This window comes from Mya arenaria, chromosome 3 (assembly GCF_026914265.1).
Source record: "Mya arenaria isolate MELC-2E11 chromosome 3, ASM2691426v1".
Lineage (NCBI taxonomy): Eukaryota > Metazoa > Mollusca > Bivalvia > Myida > Myidae > Mya > Mya arenaria.
The window spans coordinates 75,564,619-75,588,895 of record NC_069124.1 but is presented as its reverse complement, the minus strand read 5'-3'; the positions used below and the strand labels follow the sequence as shown (position 1 = coordinate 75,588,895).

Here is a 24,277-nt window from a genome sequence, read left to right as displayed (position 1 = left end):
TAATTTGCATTATGGGCGGACTTGTCACGCCATTCAATTTGGCAGCTGCAAATTGACATGGTTACCGGTCAGATTCGAAGTCGATAATCACTTGTCACTGTAGACACCAACAATAATGTTAACCAGTAGACCAATGATATGACCGACTTAAACCAACACAATAACCAAATTGTGATGCTGAGCTGAAATCAAATATCACCGTGCTAAGAACGACCAAATGGTATGGAAGTTTGATCATGTTTAATAAATATTACATAAATAGCTTGAAGGTTAATTAGTTTGGGTTAACCAGTATTTAGAATAATAGCTCCATGAACGTGAGCATTAAATCAGATTAATCGCGAAACATTAAGTGTGCTCAAGTATGATGAAGAAAAACGCGTTACATAGATAGACATTCCATAGAATCCATGACCCAAAACGGACTTTCTGAGTTTTCTTTTGAGCAGTCGTTTGGAAGAATGGAAATGCATGTATTGGTCGCTTCCGATCTCTCTCACAGAAATATTGATTTCAAAGTTCATATTTTATTTCCAAGTGATGTAAGATCGGAGTGAACAGCATGTCAAGCAGATGAAAACGAACTTTTCTGTACAGGTATATCTGAATTATCCTTTGTTTTCCCCCAGTAAACACATTTGTCTTAATTAAGTTTGTGTTATGTTTTCCCTGCTTAAAACATTTCGGAAATCCGAGTTCAAAAGAGCAATGTTCTATCGCATAAGTTTTACATATAATAGCAAGCCAAACTGATTTTATTGATATTTATATGTCTGTCTGTCTGTCTGTCTATTTGTCTGCCTGTCTGCCTGCCTGTCTGCCCGCCCGCCCGCCCGCCTTGCCTAGCTGCCTGAACGCCCGCCCGCCTGCCCGCCTGCCTGCACGCCCACCGCCTGCCTTGACCGCCCGCCCGCCCGTCCGCCCGCCCGCCCGCCTGTCCTGCCTGCCTGCCTGCCTGCCCGCCCGCCCGCCCGCCCGCCCGCCCGCCCGCCTGCTTTGCCTGCCCGCCTGCCTGCTTTGCCTGCCCTGCCTGCCCGCCTGCCTGCCTGTCTGTCAAAGGTTATATGACTGGAAATGATTATTATTCGGATTCCTTTGCCTGACATCAGAACCAATCTGGGGCGCTTACTACGATACGACACAAATTTATTCGACCAAGGTATGTGGCTATAGATAAGAGTTCGATCTTAAACGGAGGATAACAGTTCTTTGGCACTAACCTGTGTGTTAAACATATCGACGAGCCACTATCCCAGGTAAAATCTTGGACAACATTGTTAGGACAAAGAAATATTGCAGGTACCTTGTGTCTTCCGTATCAGGTTATTCAGGTTCTACACATGCCTAGATTGAGAAGCCGTGTTTGAAAGTGCGAACTATGATGGAGAAAACAGAAGGCTTATTTTACCCAATCTCATTGGAATCATATCGTGGCATTCGTTTCTTTTCATTACGCTGTGTACGTAAGCCAAAGCGCAATGTCGTGAAGCGATTACTTAATTTAATGAAATTGCTGTCCACTGTTATTGTGAACTAATTTGTGTTATGTGAAGTTAATAAATATCTCACTCTATAGCTCGTCTATTCCCCCCCCCCCCCAAAAAAAAAGTCATTGCCATAAGTGTGCTTAAAGTTTACTTATAACTAAAATAATAAAGATCTGTATCTAGATAAATGGCGTAAATAAAATGATAAATGACATGTAAAACAGAAGATAAAATCAAATCAAACCAACACAGCAGAAGTTTAATCATATCCACACCTGTGTATAATACGGCGTTCACACAGTGCCGATTATGGCTCCCGTTTGAGATCAGACAGCGCTACGACACGAAAAGCGAAAAAGTCGGATTACTATCCTCAATGATCTGGAATGTCCTATCATTGTCTGAACGCATGTTCGTCACAGAGTCCTACGGATCGGGAATGGTCCGGAGAGGTCGGCCAAGCACTCCCGACAGTTAGGTGCGTCCCGTAACATTCGGGAAACTCAGCCGATTTTGTCTAGTCGGATTACAATCGTGACTATGTCGTGACAGATTCTGCTGTATCGGATCAAAATCGTAACAATGTCCTGTGTTGTCTGGTCAGTGTCCTGTGGAACGGGCATGATCTGGAGAAATTTTGCATTGCCGTTTCTTGCCGATTGAGTCCAGATTGCGTCCAGATCCGTCAGCGTCGGTTCATTTTACTGGTCACTGTCTGATCTCTGTCGGATCGCATTCGGGAGAATCGGGACGCTGTCGGGACAGATTCGGTCGTTTTTTTACCATGACAAAGATACAAATCGGATCAGAATCGGATTGAGAACGGGATAATCGGGACGAATTCTGCTGGAAACGGCTGGATCGGGACGCCTCCTGAACAGTATCTGATTGTTGTCGTGATTAAATAAATATTTTTACAAATTTTAATAAAAAAGTTTGAATTTCCAGCCACGAATCACAGGATCTTGATCAGACTTTTGACACATTTTAATCGGGAATGGTCCTATCAAGGACGGCACTAAAAATCCTGAATGTGTGACTTAGGCTTAACCTTGTATTTTTAACCTTAGAATGGTGTGCAAAATGCAACTTAATTTAATCATGTGGCCATACATCATTGTCTTCATACACTGTATAGGTCCGTTATTTATGTCACGCAATATCGTGCTTGGTCCAATTAAGGTAAACAATATAGCTTAGTTAGAAGCGCTTCAAGACCAGAGTCAGGGAGTCAGAGTCAAGCCCTACATAATGCACATAATTTATGTAAATGTACAATGTTTAACTTTTATTTTTAAGATAAATGTATTGTATCATAAACTGTTATGACAATATGCATTCATTTTACTTGTCATATTCCATATGACATATATTAACATCCATGTTTAAATTATAGTTTTACTTATAATTTTAATTATATTTATTTGATAAAGTATCATTGATAAACCAGTTGATGTGCAATATATTTATTAATACAAATTTTATTATAGATTTTGCGCAAAACAACTTTGAAGGTTATTTCATTCAGCAAATAATGCTGTGTTTTGATTTCGATAATGTCTAATTTACATGTATGTTTTTTTTAAAGTTTATATAAAGTTTATTTCCAAACACATCTAGACAAAAATGTTCATGAAAATACATAATATAATTACGAAACATGTTTCTCAACATAGTCATGGTTCAATACATTCATACAAGCTTCTGATCAACATTATAAATATACCAAATCATGCGACTAAATGATATAGCATCTATATAGTAACATTTAAGCGTGAAGTAGGTTGTGTTGACAATTAATATTACCCGTAATACAATAAATACCCCTCTCTTAATTACATTGGCTTATACACATAAATGGCAAGGTTTCTGTTTTGTTATTACTCAACAATCGTGAAATAATACCGTGCAGGACAAATATATTATCAAACGTGTCCATATTCTTTCTTAAGCCAGCTGGTGCTTCTATGTTTACAGAATGTTTTTCAGCACACTTATTTAATCCATCATTTAAAACCATTGTAAACAGATTTCCCGTTATAATTACTAGCGATGTTGACATCACCCTTTTAAGAAGGGGTATTATACCCCTTATATTAGACCACTTTTCTGGGGAAAAAAATCATATCAAACAATTTATTAAATAAATCACACATAACATTTGTATTTTTTTTTCATTCATTGAATCATATTTGAAAAAAAATCATTCAGGAGATGATCAAGTCCAGCAGCTTTTCCATTATTCAGTTTTCTACATGCTTTTTCTATTTCATCTACTTGTATTTGAACATTCAATTCAGTAACATAAAATATATTTCTACATTCAAATACCTATCATTTTAATACAAAATGGCTTCATCTGGTCGAAAATATTGTGAATCCGGGTCATTTATTGACTTGAAATGTAAACAATTTTCCAAAGAAACTTAACTATGTTTTCCCGTTATAATTACTAACAATGTTGACATCAACCTTTTTATGAAGGGGTATAGGATATCCATCAGACCATTTTTCTGGGAAATAACTCATATCAAATAATTTATTGAATAAATCTACATGCTTTTTCTGTTTCATCTACTTGTATTGGAACATTCAATTCAGTAACATAAAATATATTTCTACATTGAAATACCTATCGTTTAAATATAAAATGTTTTCATCTGGTTAAAAAATTGTGAATCCGGGTCATTTATTGACTTAAAGTAGTCTAAAATTTCAGCATTTAATTAGCACAGAGCCTTAATGCATTCTCCAATGCCTCTTCACATTTTAAGTCAAGCTTTTTTTAACGTTTTGGTTTCATTTTTATCATACGAAAAAATATTTTTCCTGATAATATTTTTATAATTCATTCTAGCATGTACCATAGCAATGTGTTTTATCTCATGGATAATTTCTATATACATTTAAAAATCTATGCTACTGTTGTTTATAACTATAACAATCATCATCAAAATATCTTCATCTTTAAAATCCAGCTTATTGTATCTTTTTTGTATATTTGGCTGTAAACTTATCCGTTTTCAGAAACTTTACACTCAGGCAGGAAATACACATTTAAGTCCAGGATTTATTATAACATATAACAGTCAATCAGACAGGCTTATCGTCAATATATGTTGTTGCTGTTCGCTTCTGGTAACCGAAACTCTTTCAACCGAATGCTGTCAACTACAAAGATCATTGTCCAAGACACAATCATGTTACATGTTGTTTCCATACGCTGTAAACTTGTTTATATAATATTCTATATTGCCGGGCTGACTTACTGTCTAAGCAAAGTGTTAAGGACGAATATCTAGCATTATCTACCTTGTCAAAGTGACATGTCAGCTGAAAATGATCGTGTTGAATCCTTTACAAATCGTATAATCTTAACGTCAGTTTAGTCTTACATTTACTCTGCGTGTGGTACATCAGACTATACAAACAGGGCAATGTTTACAAACACCATTGGTCCGGGGTTGTAACTCAACTCTCGAATCCGCACATCTGGATTTTCCAGTTTAGTAGTATTAGTATATCACTGAAGATAAAAGTGTATTTGTTATCGATAAGCGATACTAATGAAATGTCATGATGTACAGAATCTGATTTAATCAATATTAAAAGAACAACTCTTTTTTTTGTGTCTGAGTCTAAAATAATAAAGGATCGTATCATGTCAATTAAGAACAGAAATTTAAACAATGAGGTTTAAAACTAGTTTCTTTTCGGGCACCGTTCGACGAATTGTTTCCTTTCGGTAACGAATTAAACGAAAAAGGAGATTTAAAACAAAGCCTAAAATACCAAAATATATACTATGCTGGAATTTACACATTCAAAACATTGGTTGTAATAAAAATAAAAGACAAATTTATATTTAATCTCATAGAAAATTTCTCTTCCGTTCCTACTTCAGATATAGGATGTCCTGTTGACAAAATAACATCATAGTTTCAAACGATATAAAATAAAACCACCACACACACAATTGACTATACAGCATGATTGATAATAAAGATAAAATAAGGGTAATAAGACAGACTATGTTTTAATCATCTATCTAGATCAGTTTCTCAATATCAGACGGTATAAAAGATATATTAAAGAGTTCATTTGCATTCAATAGGACACAATGTCATATTAGCAAGACGACATAAAATTAGGAATGCCATTGCTACAAAACACGAATTTTAGAGGAGACAGACCATCATAACTTAAATAATATTTCTCTGATAATAGAATTATTTTCTTTCTTTTGATATATACCTATTAAATATTTATTGAATGAAAAACACTAGTTTAAGGTTTAGTAAAAGTTGAATATGTATTAGTTTTAACGGTACATTTGTATTATGGTAAATGCATGTAAATTGAGTAGTACGTGAAAAAAGACATGTGTTATACGCACTAAACAAAACAACTACGAAATAATTGAAAAGAACCTTTTAAGCATAGACTATGTCTCGCTTCTGCGTTATTCAAATGTTGTATTAATGATATAGAATTACAAGATTTACCACCATGTCCACTTAGTATAAGAAATCCCTAGAAAATCTTTGATTTTTGTGGCTTAATGTATTTCGCAGAAGCGTTATTAGTTTCTTCTCGGAAGATTAGTAATTCAGTAATTATAAAAGAGAAATCTTTCTCGCAACAGATTGCAGTATTCATCAAACTGATATTGTAAGTGCGCGCATATTCAAGTCGATTTCTTCTCGTTTAGGACGAAGCTGTGGTGTATGAGGAATTTTACATGGCCAGCATATTGCTGGTAAGTACTAGTTTCCTTTTTAATAAATAAAGGCCTTTATTATAAATTACATTGCAATTCAGTGACACATTGCTATTTTGTTATTTTGTCTGCCTATTATTAAAATGTGTATATGATAATGCACTATATTAATGTATAAGAAATTCGCATTATTTAATAAAACAACAAATGTATTTGAATATTAACAGAGTTAAAACCAAGATCGTCTAACTTAATGAGAATTAATGGAATATGTGGACGTTACTTCTACCGTGCTTTCTGGCCGCGGCAACAGTTACCCGAGCTGAGCAATTCGAAACAAGCACTTCAAAACCACCTGGTTCAAGGTTGGTGACTTTTACTATTAATACTGCTGCTGATACCACTACTATACTAATATCAATATCATCATAAGCTTTCTTTAGAACCACCTGAAATTTGTAAGAGTGTCATCATCATCAGCACAACAACCGTTTTTAGGCATGTATTCAACGACGCTATGCAAATATCGATATAATATAAATTAGAGATGAAAAGTTATTGCTTTCAAACTAATTTGGGAGACACAAATTGTACCTTAATAAGGTACGTAGGTACGGCATGTAACATCTGTTTAATGAACAGGTAAGCTACTTTATTGAAATACTATGTAAGATGTGTAAAACAATGGACAATATTTACAAGGACAAGCCCAGCTTTCAAATCGTACTTAAAAATGACGGAAAAAGTCAAGACGTTTTCTAATATGTTCTCAATTTAAATGAGAAGATTGACGCCAATCATAAAACTACCGCGTGTTAAGATAGAAAAACGCGATATGATGCAAATTATTGAAGATTTTTTTATGTAAAAATATTAACTATTAACGATTGAGTATCGTGTGTAACAAAAAAAGAAAAATGTTTTTGATCAACAAATACTTGCTATATATATATATATATTAAAAATACTGAATTAATATTTGGTCGCCTTAAATATATACTTGTAATGTTTGACGGCACCCAGTAAATGTATAAAAATAGACAATATTTACAAACAGCATAATATTGCAACGTTTGTCACGCCGTCTAGTGTTGTATAGTGTTGCTTTGTAAAAATAGTATTGTAAATTATACGTGTGCGAAAGAGCAAACGCTCTGCACCAAGCCCCCCCCCCCCCCCCGCCCCATGTGATTTCTTATAGATAGTAATTTTCAAGATCAGACCGTCTTCGTCTATCAAGGAAAATAAGTCACTTGTATGTTTAAAGGCCAAAAAACGTTTAATGATACTTGGATTTAATACATAGTTAGCAAATATGTAAACACTCGCTTCAACATCTGCTTACACTTTTGTACTTTTTGGTGATCAAGTGTTCAAGAATTAAGATAATAAAATACAGCTTGCTGTACACGTTGTATCAAACAAGAATTACTTCTCAGTCCTTAGAGTCATTGTAATGTATAGAAGGATGCGGAAAATGACTAAGTGCCATAGCAATGTTCTTAGAAGAGGACTAGATACTATGGATGTCAGCTCGGATTTGGTTTCACTACGATGTGGCTAGCATCGTTGGGTTGACTGGAAACGGTCACGTATAATAGAATTTCTATACTGGGGCGAGTTGCATGTGTGTGTTGGCTCAATGACATCCCTTGGATAACGATTGTGTGTTAAAAGGTTAAATAACTTGTAATTATCGATGTTGAAATAACTATTTAAGGATTAAAATTCGACATGTTGCAATTTATTGGGGTATGGTATGCAATGGGGCTGTTCAAAATGGGTGCGAGTCCGAAGGTAAACCTCGTTTCCGCATATCACCCTACGCTCGAGTCGGAATGAACCTATCTTACACTCTCGGCCATGGAAGATACTTATAGTACATGTCTCAATGACTTTACTTATTCATGTTCTCCACAATACTATTATCAAAAATTAGGATGTTCATTTAAAGAATTACTTTGTTAAGGTCTTATTAATATCAATTAAAAGTACAATTGAACATGATACTACTTAATTGCATTAAGTGTCAACTAAGTGTAAATTTGTAACATGTGCAAAACAAACAATTGTATCGGATCATATTAAAGTTATATTATACATATAATTTCAATATATAATTCAAATTATATTACACTGATATTATCAATTTAAAAAAAGACAAATGAATGTGCAATCTTTAAATATGACATTATTTATATGTATTGTTAATTTTATCAATCTTTAAGCAGTATATATTGCTCTTCTTTATTTTTTTCCATCTCAAACGTATGCATGTGTACACATTCGGTAACATTCGAAGCCACAGTCTACATAAATACTACAATTTACTTAAGTTTACTACAATTCACTTTTATTCCGCTCATATTCGCACTTTAAAATGCTAAAAAGTTATCTGCTTTTTCCACACCTTTCAATTTTGATAATATTATCAGTGTGTTGTTCAATTTGATGAATCAAGCGCTGGGACTCCAAGACGGTACCCAGAGCAACACGGATACAGCGTAGGACAGCTGTGAGAAGCAGCTCATCTTTCTAGTTTGGAATGTTAACGGTTTATGTTCAAAACTTGATGATAATGACTTTCTAGATATTATATTAAAGTATGACGTATTGTTACTTACTGAAACTTGGAATCATAAACACAAAAATGTTAATATAGAAAATTACGAAGTTTTCTCCTGTCCGAGACCAAAATATAATAAAAAAGCCAAACGTTATAGTGGGGGTGTCGTCATATATTATAAAACTAAATTTAGTGGTCATATAGAGTTAATTAATTTAGATGAAAAAGGAATTGTTTGGATAAAGCTAAAAAAACGTATTTTGGATCATTAAATGATATATATATATATATATATATATATATATATATATATATATATATATGTTGTTGCTATATACCGCCTGAGGATTCTAGTGTATATAAAAAACGAAATTCTCCATTATTTGAGTTCGATTTTTTTGATAAGCTTGAAGATGATATCCGTCTTTATTCCCAATTAGGTGATATTATAGTTTGTGGTGACTTAAATGCTAGAGTAGGTCAAAGATTAGATTCTGTTGAAAATATTAATCTTCACCGTTATGTTGATTTGCCTGACGATAATGACGTACCCGTTGGTTTACCGTTACGACAATCATTTGATGAATCGTCAAATAATTTTAGAAATAAATGATTATCACTGTGCAAGCAATCTAGTTTATACATTATGAATGGCCGTATTGAACCTGGGCATTTTACTTGCTATAATCAAATCCGTAATAATGTATCAGCAAGTGTTGTTGACTATGTTATATGCAATAGTAATCTGTATTCGTTGTTTAATAACATGGTTGTTAAACAGTGATCAGAATTTTCGGACCATTGTCCTATTTCGTTTACGTTACAGTTGAACTATAACAGTATGTGTAATAATGTCCAAGATGTTGTGTACGATAAAATTGTATGGGGAAATTGTAACGTAGACTCTTTGAATGATGCTTTAGACAATAGCAAAATTCACTTTGATAAATTAGTAAATGATTTACTTTCAAATACTATAAATGTTACGACGTGTATAGATAACATGTCAGATATTATATTTGATATTTCGTCCCGTCTTCATGGTCGACAATTCTATAATAACTCATCTAAACCTAAAAAAGTTAAAAAGTCGGGCTGGTTCAATGGTAACTGTAAACGATATAAAGATGAGTTCTACAGATGTAAACGTTTATTTGATTCAAACCCGACTGCTGAAAATAAGATTATATTTTTAAATGCTCGCAGATTGTATTGTAAAACTAAACGGTCTGCAAAGTATGATTTTTACAACAAAGAAAAACAGACGTTATCTTTGTTAAGTAAACAGAATCCACGTAAATTCTGGAAATATATTAAGAAATATAAAAAGGCAAAAAGTGCTAATTCTATTGAGATAGAAATCAATGAATATTTTGATCATTTTACGAATGTATTCAATTCCCCGCATCCTAGCACTTTTGATGATGAGGATGACGATTATTCAAATGAAGAAGTGAATATTGAAATGTTAGATTGTCCGTTTTCCGTTGAGGAAATATGCAAAACTATATCCATGTTAAACAGACATAAAAGTGCTGATATCACAAACAATGTTGCTGATTTTTTTATTGATAGCAAAAAATTTATTGCACCATATTTAGTTCAATTATTTAACCATATTTATGATACGGGCGAATACCCTGAGTCGTGGACAAAGGGCATAATTGTTCCAATCTTTAAGAAAGGAGATAGAACCGATCCCTCCAACTATCGTGGTATCACTCTTGTCAATATAATGGCTAAAATATTTTCTCTTACTCTACGTAATAGAATAAATGATTGGTGTGAAAATGGAAATATTTTTAATGACACACAATTCGGATTTAGAGATAACCACAGCACTTCAGATTGTATATTTATATTGCATAGTATTATTCAGAAGGTTTTAATGAATAAATCAAAATTGTATTGTGCCTTCATTGATTATGAAAAGGCGTTTGACACAGTTAATCACGAGGCTTTATGGATAAAACTATTAAAATCTGGTGTGAGTTGCAAAATGTTAAGAATGATCAAATCAATATATATGAATGTCAAATCGTGTGTACGCAACTGTAGAAATATGGAAATATCTGATTTTTGTTTTATGTTTCTCTTGGTGTAAAACAAGGTGAACCACTTTCTCCATTATTATTTATTTTATTTATCAATGATATTAGTGAGTCGATTGATTTTGAAAACTTAACCGCTAAAGATATAGAATTGTTGTCTGTATATATGTTGCTGTTTGCAGATGATATTGCTCTTTTCACTACAGACCCCAATAGCTTGCAAGCATTGTTAGATAATGTTTATACTTATTCTCATAAATGGGGTCTGCAAATTAATGTAAATAAGACAAAAGTGTGTATATTTAAAAAACGTAAATCCAGACACATGTTTGTGTGGACAGTGAACGGTGAAATCATTGACCGTGTTGACTCGTTTACATATCTTGGAATTAAATTCCATTACACTGGGAATATGAAATATGTTGTACAAACATTGCATGAACAAGCACTCAAAGCCTATCATAGTCTGTTGTCTATATTTAGCAAAGTTCATCTGGATGTTAAATCTAAACTAAAACTATTTGATTCACTCATTTCCCCCATTCTGATGTATGGCTGTGAAATATGGGGCATTTATAATTATTAAGAAGTTGATAGATTACATCTTAAATTTTGCAAACACCTGCTGGGTGTCAAACCTCAGACTTCGAGTGCATCAGTTCTTGGAGAACTGGGTAGATATCCATTGTTTGTTAAATGTAAGGAACGTGCACTAAGGTATTGGTTAAAAATAATGAAAAATACTGATAACCCTATATATATGTTTTATTCAGAACAGTTACAAGTTCACTTAAATAGAAATAATTCTTGGGCTTTTGCTTTAAAAACATTGTTAGACAACATGGGATTCAGTGATACCTTCACAGCTTTCAATAATGATGTTAATTACTTACCTCTGTTCAAACAAAGATTGTATGACCAGTATAAACAGGAGTGGAACACAACTGTAGCTAGCCAGTCAAAACTAGATTTTTATAGACTATTTAAAAGTGAGCTTAAATTTGAAAAATATATTGATGTTATTAATAATGATTATATTAGAAAAGAAATGTCGAAATTACGTTTGTTTTCTCACTCTTTGGAAATTGAAACGGGCAGATATCTAAATATTGATAGAAAAGCTAGACTTTGTAAATGTTGTAATTTGAGAGTAGTAGAATCCGAATACCATTTTATTTTATGCTGCCCACTTTATCGTAATTTAAGACTAAAATATTGTATAAATGTAGCAGTCCCGACTATACAAAAGTTTATTAAGTTAATGTCGTGTGAAAAATCAAAAACAATTAGAAATGTTTCTAAATATATTCATCATGCTATGCTAAATAGACAAGAACAGCTTGATAATATACCTGCTTCTTAACTGTTGCTTAATATCTATCTATATGTTCTTTAAAAACATGTACTCCTTATAACTATATATGTAATTGTGTTGTAAAAAATATCATTCGGCCGTCTGTACAATGTTAAATATGTTTAATGGCCAAAGGTATTGTTATATGCCGATTTGTCAATAAACTTTGAAGTTGAAGTTGATGAAAATACTGTAACTGTAACTGCCTGGCTCGTTATATGGTTGTTTGTAGGTTTTGTTGTCTGCTCCGGACAACGCCCGATTCAGTCTCAAGTAACACTTTCTATCCTCCATAATGACGTCTCCTATTGATTCCGTTTTGCGTTGTCGGTCACTTGTTAACCGCCCAACAACCTTGTTTATGTCTACTTGTCTACGCTCTAGATCGGAGATGTTCATCCGAATCCAGGACCAGCTTCCACTTCGGAAGACTAAGTAGGTTGATCATCTCTTTCATCTTCTTACATCGACTTAATCAACAGTGCACTCAGCGTTGTCCATCTCAATATTCAGAGTCTACGGTCGAAACTTGATCTCTTAGAGATCAAACTTCAAAACTTTGATATTCTTATTTTTTTCTGAAACGTGACTTTCCCCTGACATTTCCACGGAAAAAAAATAAAAAATGCTAATTTTACCCATCCATTCCGTTGTGACAGAGATAGGCATTGAGGCGAGGTCGCAATTTACGTTCGTGGTGGTATCACAGCTACCGAAAGGACTGACTTGTCTGTTAGCGGTATAGAGGCCATATGGATAGAAATTAAACTAAACAGGAAAAAGATATTGGTTGGTGGCTTTTATCGCCCCCAAACACTAACAATAATCACTGGAACCTTATGGAAAACAGCTTTGATCAAACATACAACCAAGCTGCCGACGACATCCTTATTGCAGGAGATTTCAATATTAACCAATCAATTCCATCAAACAACTTTTCAATCTAATTCATTCTTACAACGCACATCATGTGATAAATAATCCCACTCACTTCACAGAACACTCAAACAGTATTGTTGATGTATTCATGGTAAAGCATGCATAAAACGTAATCTCCAGCTTCGTATCAGATCCTTTCACCTCAGCTCTAACAATATATCACTGTCAAATAGCCTGCGTACTCAAATTTACAAAATTCAAAACAAGCAATTATAAACGCCACATTTGGCTTTACGACACGGGAAACTATTCGAAATAAATTGCAAGCAACAAGCTGGGAAACAACTCTGAACTCAAACATCATCGATCAAACACCATCCAGTATATCAAATAAACTTATCTCAGCAGCTTTACATACAAAACCAAATAAACACGTAACAATAAGACTTACATCATGGAAAAATACACAAATTAGCTAAACGGCATAACACTGAGACAACTTGGTCAAATTTTAGGAGGTTAAGAAATAATGTGATATTCTCAGTTCGAAAGGCAAAAGAAGAACATGGAAACAAGTCAATTAAGTTGATACTAGCAATATCTCATCCAAAAATAGTTAAAATTAGTAAAAAGCTCAACATAAACATAAAATGCAACTCTACCAACAATAATAGAAAACGATTCCACTGCTTCAACAGATCAAAAGAAAACTGAAAAGCTTAACTTGTTTTTGTAAACAATCAACACTTCCAGAAGAAAAAGTTCAACAGCTTCCTCACTTACGAGATGATACGTCCATCTTAACAGACATCTTCATCTCTCCTGGAGATGTCTTAGACGCGATCACATCTATCGATCTTTCAAAGGCCTGTGGACTCAACCTTGACAGTCCTCGACTTATACGAGAAGGTGCACCTTGCTACCCCTTTATCCATCTACTTTAGTAAATTAATAAGCTAATCCGTTTCTCCGTCGTCATGGAAACTTGCAAATGTCACTCCGATCTTTAAAAAAAGGAGACCCGTCTTATCCAGCCAACTACCGTCCATTCTCTTTGCTCAGCTGTCTTGGAAAGCTGATGGAGCGCTGTATTCACAAGGTTCTTTATAACTACCTCGAAAGTAGATAAATCGGATCCTATATTCAGTCCGGCTTCATCAGAGGCGACTTAACAAACTTTCGTGTTTATACAATGACGTCGGCAAAGCTCTTGACGATGGCAAAGAAGTTCATGCAGTCTTCTGTGGTTTTTCTAAAGCGTTCGACGGGGTTTGACATCGAGGTCTCCTTCTCAAACTATCTGCTCTTGGTATATCTGGCTCGTTGGTTCTCTTCCTATCTATCATCTCGTCAATAACGTGTGATATATGGTCCGTCGTCATATTAGTCTTCTACTAACGCCGATGTCACCAAGGGGTCAATTTTCGGACCACTTCTCTTTCTCGTTTATATCAACGACAACATAACGGACAATGCCAATATTCGCTTATTTTCTGACGATACAAGTTTATACATTGTGGCTGACCATCTGACACAGCTAGCACTGTTATAAACAGATCTTCAGATGGTCTACTCCTGGTCCCGAACATGGCTTGTTTCCTTCAATCCAGACAAGTGTAAGTCTGTGATATTTTCTAGAAAACACAATAAGCCTGTACATCCTAAACTTCACATGGACCATATTCCAATCGAACACGTCGAGTCACAAAAACATCTTAGTATAACCATTTCATACTGCCAAATGGCCAAAGCACATCACTCTATTGTTGGGCAAAGCTTGGCAACGCATCGGTCTGTTTAGGTCCTTAAAATATCACATTGATCGTCCCTCTTTAGAAAAGATATGCATGTTTTTCATTTGACTGTTTTTAGAATATGGTGACTACCCTATGAGACAACTGCACAAATCATTAGACATCTGATATAGAGTCTGTGCAAGGTGCCCGTATAGTTCATGTGCAATTAAGTATTGTAATATCAACTCAATGCTCGCTGAACTAAAACGGGAGTTCCTAGAAAACAGACGTAGAAAACACAAACTCCTTATCTTTTACAAAATAAACCACTCACTTTCTCCTAAATATTTGTCAGATCTTATTCTCATTCAAGAACAAACACGACACAACCTTCAAACTGCCAACAACTATAATAGCAAGAACACAACTCTACCAAAAGTATTTCCTTCCAGCAACTATACGTGAATGGAATAAACTTCCATACACCATCAGAAATCTACCCTCTTTGATTTCATTAAAGCTATTTCTTAATTCAAACATGTCCAAACATATACCAATATTTAGCTTCCGGTCATGCAATGCACACCAGACTAAGACTTGGCTGTAGCTCACTTAGGTTTGACCTCCATCGACGATCAATAGTTGATTCCACATTGTGTCGTTGTGGATCCGTCGAAACTCTTATTTCACTGATCACTGCTTGTAGACATTCGTCGCCGCTTCGTGAGCAACATGCCATTTGCACCTATTTATCAAAATCTTCTCTACGGAAATGAGCTTTCATTTGAGCAAAACAAAGTATTATTTTCACTTGTGAAATCGAACATAATTGCCTCGAGGCGGTTCGGTTTGCAATGAGCAGCATCAAATGACGACACACCCTCCCTGGAGCATTGGGCTGAACACGCCTACCCCCTCATCGGTGTGCGACCAATATTTTCCTTTTTTATCATTTTAAGATAACATTTAGTGGAAAAAAATCAATAAATTATACTAATTGACAACGTAGCATATGCCATGTCTCATCTTTTTTTCTTATGCACTTTATCTAAAAAGAGGAGCAGAATTAATATAAATTATATCTTGTTTTCTAATCCTCGAACACATTGTGATGCATTTCATCTCTATACATATAACGTATGTATGTTTGTATGCTAATTGTTTAAACTAACGTACATACCACCATGCACGTATGAAAGCATTAAGGGACAATGCCCTTGCAATACACTTTAAAGGCCGCGAAAGACGTTGTGAAAACATATTGAATGAATGAATGAAAAGGATTAGATTGCGCAGGAAATTACTCTCAGTGTTTGGTATAAAATTTTATATCAAAGTCATTAAATAACCAAAAACAGACAAAGATAACGATTTCTGTCAGAAATTCGGTAGTGTCTAAAACTGTTAAAGATAGGAGCGTCACCACGCATATGCCCAAAGTCCGGTAAGTCGAATTTGATCATAATTTACCTTTACACAACCAAGGAAATCTTGAAATACTGTACATTTTTCTTGTGCTCAATCCATAACCTTTACTGTGATATACAACACTTTACATTTCTTTGACAAAATAAGAAGAAATCAAGCACAATAAGTTAACAGTCGAACATTTAGGCTATCATTTACAAAAAATAAGGTTATTTGATATGTTTTTGCCAAAAATAATTGTAACTGTTATGTACACGTAGTTGCAGTTATACATGAAGTTCAAGTTTCAGTTGTGTTGTTGCAGACAACAAGTCTTGGATGATCTGTTGAAGAATTACGACCCAAGAATACTTCCAAACTTTGAAGAAGGTAAGCATCAATTTTCGAGAAGATTAACACACAAACATCATGAATTTGCTGTGTTGATGAGAAAAATTTAAAGTGTTAAAAAAAAAGGTTTAATAACAAAAATTTTACAATATAAACCACAGCCGCAATCCCATCAGCCACATATTTGGACAAACCTAGTCAAGGAGGAACACAATTAAGTGACTCAATGTTGTTTCGTTGCAATCTATTAATAATCTTATCAGAAGTAAGATGACACTTTCTTTTAATAAATCATAAAACTACTTTTTTCAAACGAACACACCTAAAATTTTAACAATTTACTTTTGGACATAATATCTACGAATGAGGCATGAATTGTCGCTTAAGCAAATTATATTTCTTTTTTTGCAGAAACATATCAAACGCTTGACTAATTGACGCAGCTTTTACTTACAGTAAATTATTTAGCATGCGTGTGGTGATTATTTTGTTTCTGTTTCTGCATATTATATATAATTATAATTGCTATAACAGACAGGGTGTTATTATTTCAACAATGAGTATGTTGATTGCTTGAGCAGATTTGAACTTTAGCTGGTATTTGTTTTTAAACATGTTTCAAAAGTTTGAAAACTAACAATAACAACACAACTCCTTTAAGACTTTCGCTAAACATGGAGTTGCATAATATCACTGTCATTTGAATGACTCCATTTGCTCTTTGTGCTTTTTGTGTTTCGTTCTCCTGATTTTGAAAGCAGTAAACATCTGATACGCCCAAAGAGTACTTTACCGCGGCTATGGTGTCTCAATTGCACACGACTGGCAAATTAATTGTGCATACGTGCATGCATAACAGATAGACGTAATTTGATGACGAGTTGTAGTTCGGGAATACCAAACTCAACGTCAGTTGTTATTTTATTTTCAGATTTCCCAGTCAGTGTGCTTGTTCAGCTACACATAACAAACATTGATGACATTAGCGAATCCAATATGGTAATCTGAAATGATTCTAAGAGATTAGTAAAATTAATCTGGACATTATTTGCTATAACTATATACATATCCATCTAAACCCTCTTTAACAAAGCTTGTGTACGTTCGGTAGTTTAGTAGCTACGTTATACAAACAACTTGTAAAGAAGTTAATTAAGACTAAAGTTTGTTACTGTATAAGACCAGGGTCTTGTCGTCAAGGGTATACTAACTACTTAAAGTAATGCTTCAACATATTCAAAACACAATAATAAAACAACAATAGTTTATAATTATGCACAAAGTTCTATTTTTTAACTCGTACACCAGTATATATATGACATAAACACGAGATTGCAATAAACAACGAAACAATATTTTCCCTAAAATCATGTACGACACATTGGAATGACTAAATAAATAGGATAAGTGACCTATATGCTCCTTTAATTTTAGGAGTTTTCCATCGGAACATTTCTCCGGCAGACGTGGAACGATTCAAGGCTTTCTTACAATGCATTGCCCAATCTGAAGGCATTAGAACTTGACACGAGGATGATGGAGAAAGTCTGGGTTCCGGATCTCTTCATTGTAAATGAGAAGAAGGCCTCGGTCCATATGGTCACTGTACCCAACAAGCTTATGCACGTTTACCCGAGCGGCAAGGTCCACTACAGTGTCAGGTTACTCAAATAAAATAAATGAAGTAGCGATATCAATATTTATCGATATTCCTTGCAGTATTTAATAAGCTTAGACTTAGGGACAACAATTTAAAACCGGTATTGCTTTCCAATGAATCCCTGTTCGCCTTCGCATCAATCTTAAAATGTCATACAAGCTAGAGTATGTTATAATGAGCCCATGCATTCCTGTTACGTAATTAGAGAAACTAGCAAAGAAATCGTAAAAAGACATTATCGCATAAGGACTGTTAAGTGCTTCCATGCTCATCTGTACTTCTCTTTTTTGTTATTATTCCATTTAAGTGTTAATTGAGGTTATGTTTATTGATTCATCGAACGGTAACGCCAAACGTTTGCAAACTGCATTTTATTAGATATAGAATTCGTTGTTTAAATTCTTTTCACATTAAACGTCATTAAGAAATGCATGTTTGATCGGCATACAACCAACATTGTTAAAACATGACTGAATTTTGACATTTTGTTGTTTTCAGAATTACAGCTACTTTGAAATGCAGCATGAATTTAAGGAAATACCCGTTAGACCACCAGTTTTGTAACATTATGATGGAAAGCTGTAATTATTTTAATTTGTTTGTTATAGATGTTTATTGTTCTTAAGTATACTGTTATAAACTTGTCTGTGTCTTCCTATAATACTATTGTCATTGTATTCGTACATCATACGCAGTCAGGACTTGTTTTTGTTCTAGTGTATTGATAAATATGCTAATTTAAATATCGGATGTCACATAAGATAATCCGGTTAGCACAGATGTTAACACTGCCGCTTCTTACTAAGCGACGCGGGGTCGATTCCCGGCCTGCCGCGCAATTGGTTTCATCCGGGTTCTCTGGTTCCCCTAAAACATAAGACCACACGCTCGCTAAATATTATGTCAACGCGAGAAATTAATAAAATGTTGTTATTTTTGTTTCAATATCGTTGTAAAATAAATAAGGCTAAACATAAAATGTCACATTGATACAAACCAAGTACATGATCTCGATCTGTGAATGTGTTATCCTGTGGTGAACTTGTTTTGTTGCGTCATTCGTTAGGGACTGTTTACTATAAATGTTTATCTTAATTTTCTGTTTTGCACAGACGGGTACACCACAGATAACCTTGTATTTGAGTGGAACCCGATTCCTCTAGAGATAGACAGGAGCCTTTCCCTGGCACAGTTTGATATCGGGGAAATAGAAACTCGCAGGTGTGACAAGTCCTATATTGGCGATACTGATGGTAACACAGGTAACGTCAAACAAAACCTTTTCTAATCTTGATAGAAACTATCAATACCCAACAGTTTTCCTAAAAAACTTTCCAAGACTAGCTTTTATACCCATTATAACGACAGAAACATATTGCTTGAACTTGAGTACCACAAACGATAATCATGGCCATTGTTTGCAAACTGGTGTGTTTGTTAGTTTGTTTGCCTATTGGTTAGCGATTCACCCTTTAAGAAGAACAGTCCCTAGAATTGTTTGTATGCATATTTAGTCCAGCACGTTTCTTGGTATACTTGTGTCGGGGATGTTTGTAGTTATTCTTCATGCATGGCCATTAATCATGCATGGATCATTTTCATTTTCAATTATTAAGGTCATTTCAAGTTTATATACCACCTGTATGTAAAAGCTCTATTAGGAATTAAAAGATGAGCGACACTCAGTGCATTTCGGTGGAAGAGTGGCAACATTTTTAAGCAAAATATAAAGCAATATTATGATACCAAATTGTTCGGAAAATAGCTTTTATTACTTGTGGTAGTAAGTTATATGTTCATTTTGTCTTCCTGTTTCTCTGTTAATCTACCACCACCCCAATATGTACAAATTGATTTTAAAAGCGATGTATAACACGTTGTCAATGCGGGCAGTGTATCAGCGCATTTTTTGTAAGTTACCTTATTTTAAATTTCATAAACGAATTGGTATATTAACCTTTTTGTTGGACAAGTCTTTATTTGAATACACATAACGGAACTGCCGACTTTATGCTATTTATATTCCACCTGAATTGCACACTAGTACTAGAACAACTACTGAAAATGGGAGATAACTGTATATAATTTTGGCTATAGTCGAACATGGTTATAACACCTCTTGATGTTTACTTTTCAGTGAACTTCACATGTATAATGATGCAGTTCGAATTGATCCGGAACTTCGGCTATTATATAACGCAGATTTACATCCCCTCAATCCTCATTGTGATTCTGTCGTGGGTCTCCTTCTGGCTGGACATTGACGCCGTACCGGCCCGCATTTCTCTCGGCCTTCTTACCGTACTCACCATGACAACACAAAGCGCAGGGGCTCGCTCTTCCCTCCCTAAGGTGTCCTATATCAAAGGTAAGATTATCGGAAGATTGATTCCATTGACTCATAGCATTTATACATTCGTAAAGTAATTTGAACACAAACGTGTTCTGATTCGACATAACGGATTTTTTATTCAATAATGAGATTACTTTAAGATCGAGTAATTGTGCAGCCGTTTCCGGTTTTGGTTGTGTAATGACTGTTTTGTTATTGTCGATTTTTGTGGGGGGGGGGGGGTTTGGCAATGCATGACATTCCTTTAATTCAAATTAAATGTTGAAGCTACATTTCCAAATGATTTGTTTATTTTATGGCATTTTGTTACAGGTATAGATGTTTGGATGGCCGTTTGTATGTTATTTGTCTTCATCGCTTTGATTGAGTTTGCGTTTGTGAATGTGAACACAAGAGTAGGCAAGCGACATCAACAGACAAAGAAAATGCAAACCAATCTAGCCAAGGAGGCAGATGGCGAACAGGAAGATAATGTAAGTTATATTTATACTATCTTGACTAACACAGTTGCCATGACTGTCCCGCTGCTGATCTGATGGCTTTATCGCACAATCAGTCCTTCTTTATTTGCAAATAGTCAAAGTCTAAAAGCATTGTGTGCATGCCTTAAGTGGCGCTAATAGGGCCGTTATGTAACAATCTTTGAACATACTGAAGTTAAATGCAATCAAAATTTGCACGTATGTTTTCAAACACCCTTGAGTGCAACATACTATTGGTATACAAGCAAGTTCGCCTTATATATATGGAGTAGCTCTTAAACACAATGGTATGGTTTATATATTTTAAACAAGTGAAATACAATTACTATTTCATTATATCCGATGTGCATTTCAGACTCCAAATGAAGGTCGATTAAATCATTGGAACGTGTTTGCCTCCAGTCGGAAGAATGCTCGTATAATGGACCGTTTTTCGAGAGTTGCATTTCCTGTCGCATTTATTGTTTTCAATATCGTTTATTGGAGCGTTTACACATTCTGGCAACCGAGCAAGTCTGACGTAGCTTAAGGCCTAAAAGAACTCGAATGTGTCAAGTGGTCAAGATCGACGATGAATGATAATAACTGAAAACAATGACAAAGGCGGTGCAAAAAGAAAGAAAAGACGACCATTGCAAGACAATATACGTTGTGCTTAGCTTAAATTAAAAGTAGCGGTCTATTATATTATAGATGGCGTGAGACCACAGTTATTTTTACTATATGTTTCATATAGACACTAACCTGGCTTTTGACTTTATACACATCCCAATTGAAAAACAAGGACATGGTATCTCTAGAACAATTCAAGACACAAAATATAATCACAAGAAAACACCATGTTGACCATTGACCCGACTGTCAAAATTGAGTTCAAATAAATAACCCTTCCGCCAAGGAGTCAATCGGCTACAAACAACTAATTTTCAGACTTCCACAAGCTATGATTTTTCCAATATTTACACTGAAAACTATCAATTTCTGCAATTGAGTGTCAAATTCAGTCAAGTTCTCTACAAAAAGAACATTTTTTGCTTCTTTTTCATTCAATTTTAATAAAATATTGATACTTGAACACAAGCACTCTTTTTTCTGTATTCACATCCGGATCTTGGTCAACGGGAGGCAGATAACTGTGGTCTTGAGCCAGATATAAACAAAGGGCGATAACCCCAAGTGGATGATATAAACATTGTTTATACTTGTCTGCCACTGTTGGAGAATGTTTAAATGTTTAAGTGTTTTCTCGCATAGCATGGAAAATAGAATAGTAGTGTGTTTACAAAGTTGAATTGGTATTTGTGTAAAAATAAAGGACCTTTAAAGGGTTATAAAAACATGAGTATTTGCACTTAGAAGAGAAATGTCCAACGTCGGATAAAAATCATTCAAAATACAATTACCGAGTCATAACGTTTTAGGACGGGTTTGGATTGTATACGCTACGTTCATTTCTTAAACGCTGGTAGCTAAGTATTTTTAAAAAAAAAATAGTGGTGATCAAAATAACGTTAGCGTTATTCTGCTTGCAGATACTGAAGTCAATCGTAACAAACGTTATTAAAGGTTTCACGGTTTAGCTTTCATACCTCTTGCTTGGCAAATTACTGCTAGTGCTTCATGACAACTTGAACGTGAATAGGTGAAATATTTAATTATTGTCCTTGTGTTTTCTTAATCTTTTATCCATCATTTTCTTTCAAAGATATGTGCAAACAGCATTCATAAAACATACGTTCTTGAAGTATATTTGTCGACGCTAATTAATGCTCTATCGAAGCTGTAGACAAAACGATACAAATGCCTTACGTGTCGTGAAGGTTTTAAATTACATACATGTGTATACATTGAGTTAAGCATTGTTATTTAGATGTATTTTATATCCAAACGAAAATGAAAACATCTGGGTATTCAGTTGTGTTTAAGGGAACCTTATTTATACAACACCTGGATAACTTGAAGATGTATATCTAATTAGGTTTGTCTTTTCATCTAAAATATTAGGAAATGTTTCCTATTTTTTGTTTCATCAGTACAACCTATTTACCGACACTTATGTTTGTAATTCCTATGTTCTATTCTCTGGCTGCTTCTGTGAAGCGCAATGTCCCTGGCATTGGAAATGTGCACTCCCACGTATACTTAGCGAGACACACAATGTCTAAGATATCATTTAGCAAATCACAGTCTAGCATTCATTTAATAAACAAACATCTGTGTTAGGCTATACGTGTTAATGAATGCCCGGAAAGTTTTATCTACAGTTTTCCGTTCCGCTTAATTTGCTTAACCTTCGACAGTAGCATGCTTTTTAAACATTGCCCGTATTAGTACGTCCACCGGTTACTCGTCTTTAAGCATTTTGAGTCACTTCGTACTAGGAACACGCATTCACAAATGAAGACTATACTTTCGAATGGATACTAGTGTGGAGGACCCCTTTGCTCGTGGAAATGGAGGTTTGTTTTGTCTTGAGACATACTGAATAATTTCGAAGAAAATTCACAGGGAGAAAATTCAGTATGATAAGATTGATAATAAATGCATAATTTAAGAACGAGTTTACGTGCCAAACTTCATTAACAGTGTACTGAACCAATAATACGCTCATTTTAGATAGTAGAAATTATTGTAGAAAATATAAAAAAACATTCCCGACAACAAATTGCAAGTCATCCTTTTTTTATTTTATTAAAAATGTTGCTCTGTTTGAACGATTTTTTATATGAATTATTTTCTCTTTCTTGAGTGGTAAAAAAATCAATAATCCCCCGCTAAAAGATAAACGGCAAAAACCTGGAGCAATTTCAATATTGATAAAACATTGCTTATTTTCAGAGAAAAATACTAGTTTTCCTATTGTAAGCTTCACTTGACCCCAAGTTTAATTTGTATAAAACATCAACAAAATAAGAATTGCTAACCAAGGATTATACAAGGTGGGCTAATAATTGGTACGGGTGAAAAAGTGCTCACCAACCCCTATTTGAAATTTTGTCCAAGAGACGGTAAATCGGAATAGCTAGTATAAGAAACGAGTGGGTCGAATGCGATGGACTACCTCCCTTTGGCCTTTAACGTGTCAAAAGCAACGCCCGCCGAGCATCCGGCAATAACCAATCAGGTATTTTGTTACGCAGCCTCTTGCTCTACCAGTAGCATATCTGGTCGACAATGCTTTATTGCAATTTCATGTAAACACTTTTTATCTATAACAACGACTGAAACAAT

General features: G+C 34.6%; 1 protein-coding gene across 2 annotated transcripts; it reads left to right on the top strand.

The window, feature by feature from the left end:
- The first annotated feature begins 6,122 nt into the window (after positions 1 to 6,122).
- Positions 6,123 to 22,385, top strand: LOC128227987 (glycine receptor subunit alpha-2-like). 2 transcript variants are annotated; one of them, XM_052938990.1, is made up of 11 exons: positions 6,123 to 6,246; positions 6,435 to 6,572; positions 12,563 to 12,613; positions 16,526 to 16,590; positions 17,483 to 17,550; positions 17,986 to 18,212; positions 18,710 to 18,792; positions 19,324 to 19,473; positions 20,349 to 20,579; positions 20,877 to 21,037; positions 21,402 to 22,385. In XM_052938990.1, exons 2-11 carry the CDS (start codon positions 6,478 to 6,480, stop codon positions 21,573 to 21,575), a joined length of 1,305 nt encoding a protein of 434 aa, XP_052794950.1. In that variant the 5' UTR covers positions 6,123 to 6,246; positions 6,435 to 6,477; the 3' UTR covers positions 21,576 to 22,385. The 2 variants fall into 2 exon arrangements, with proteins under 2 accessions (XP_052794950.1, XP_052794951.1); XM_052938991.1 differs by lacking the exons at positions 6,123 to 6,246; positions 12,563 to 12,613 and having other exon boundaries at positions 6,309 to 6,572.
- The last annotated feature ends 1,892 nt before the right edge of the window (positions 22,386 to 24,277 follow it).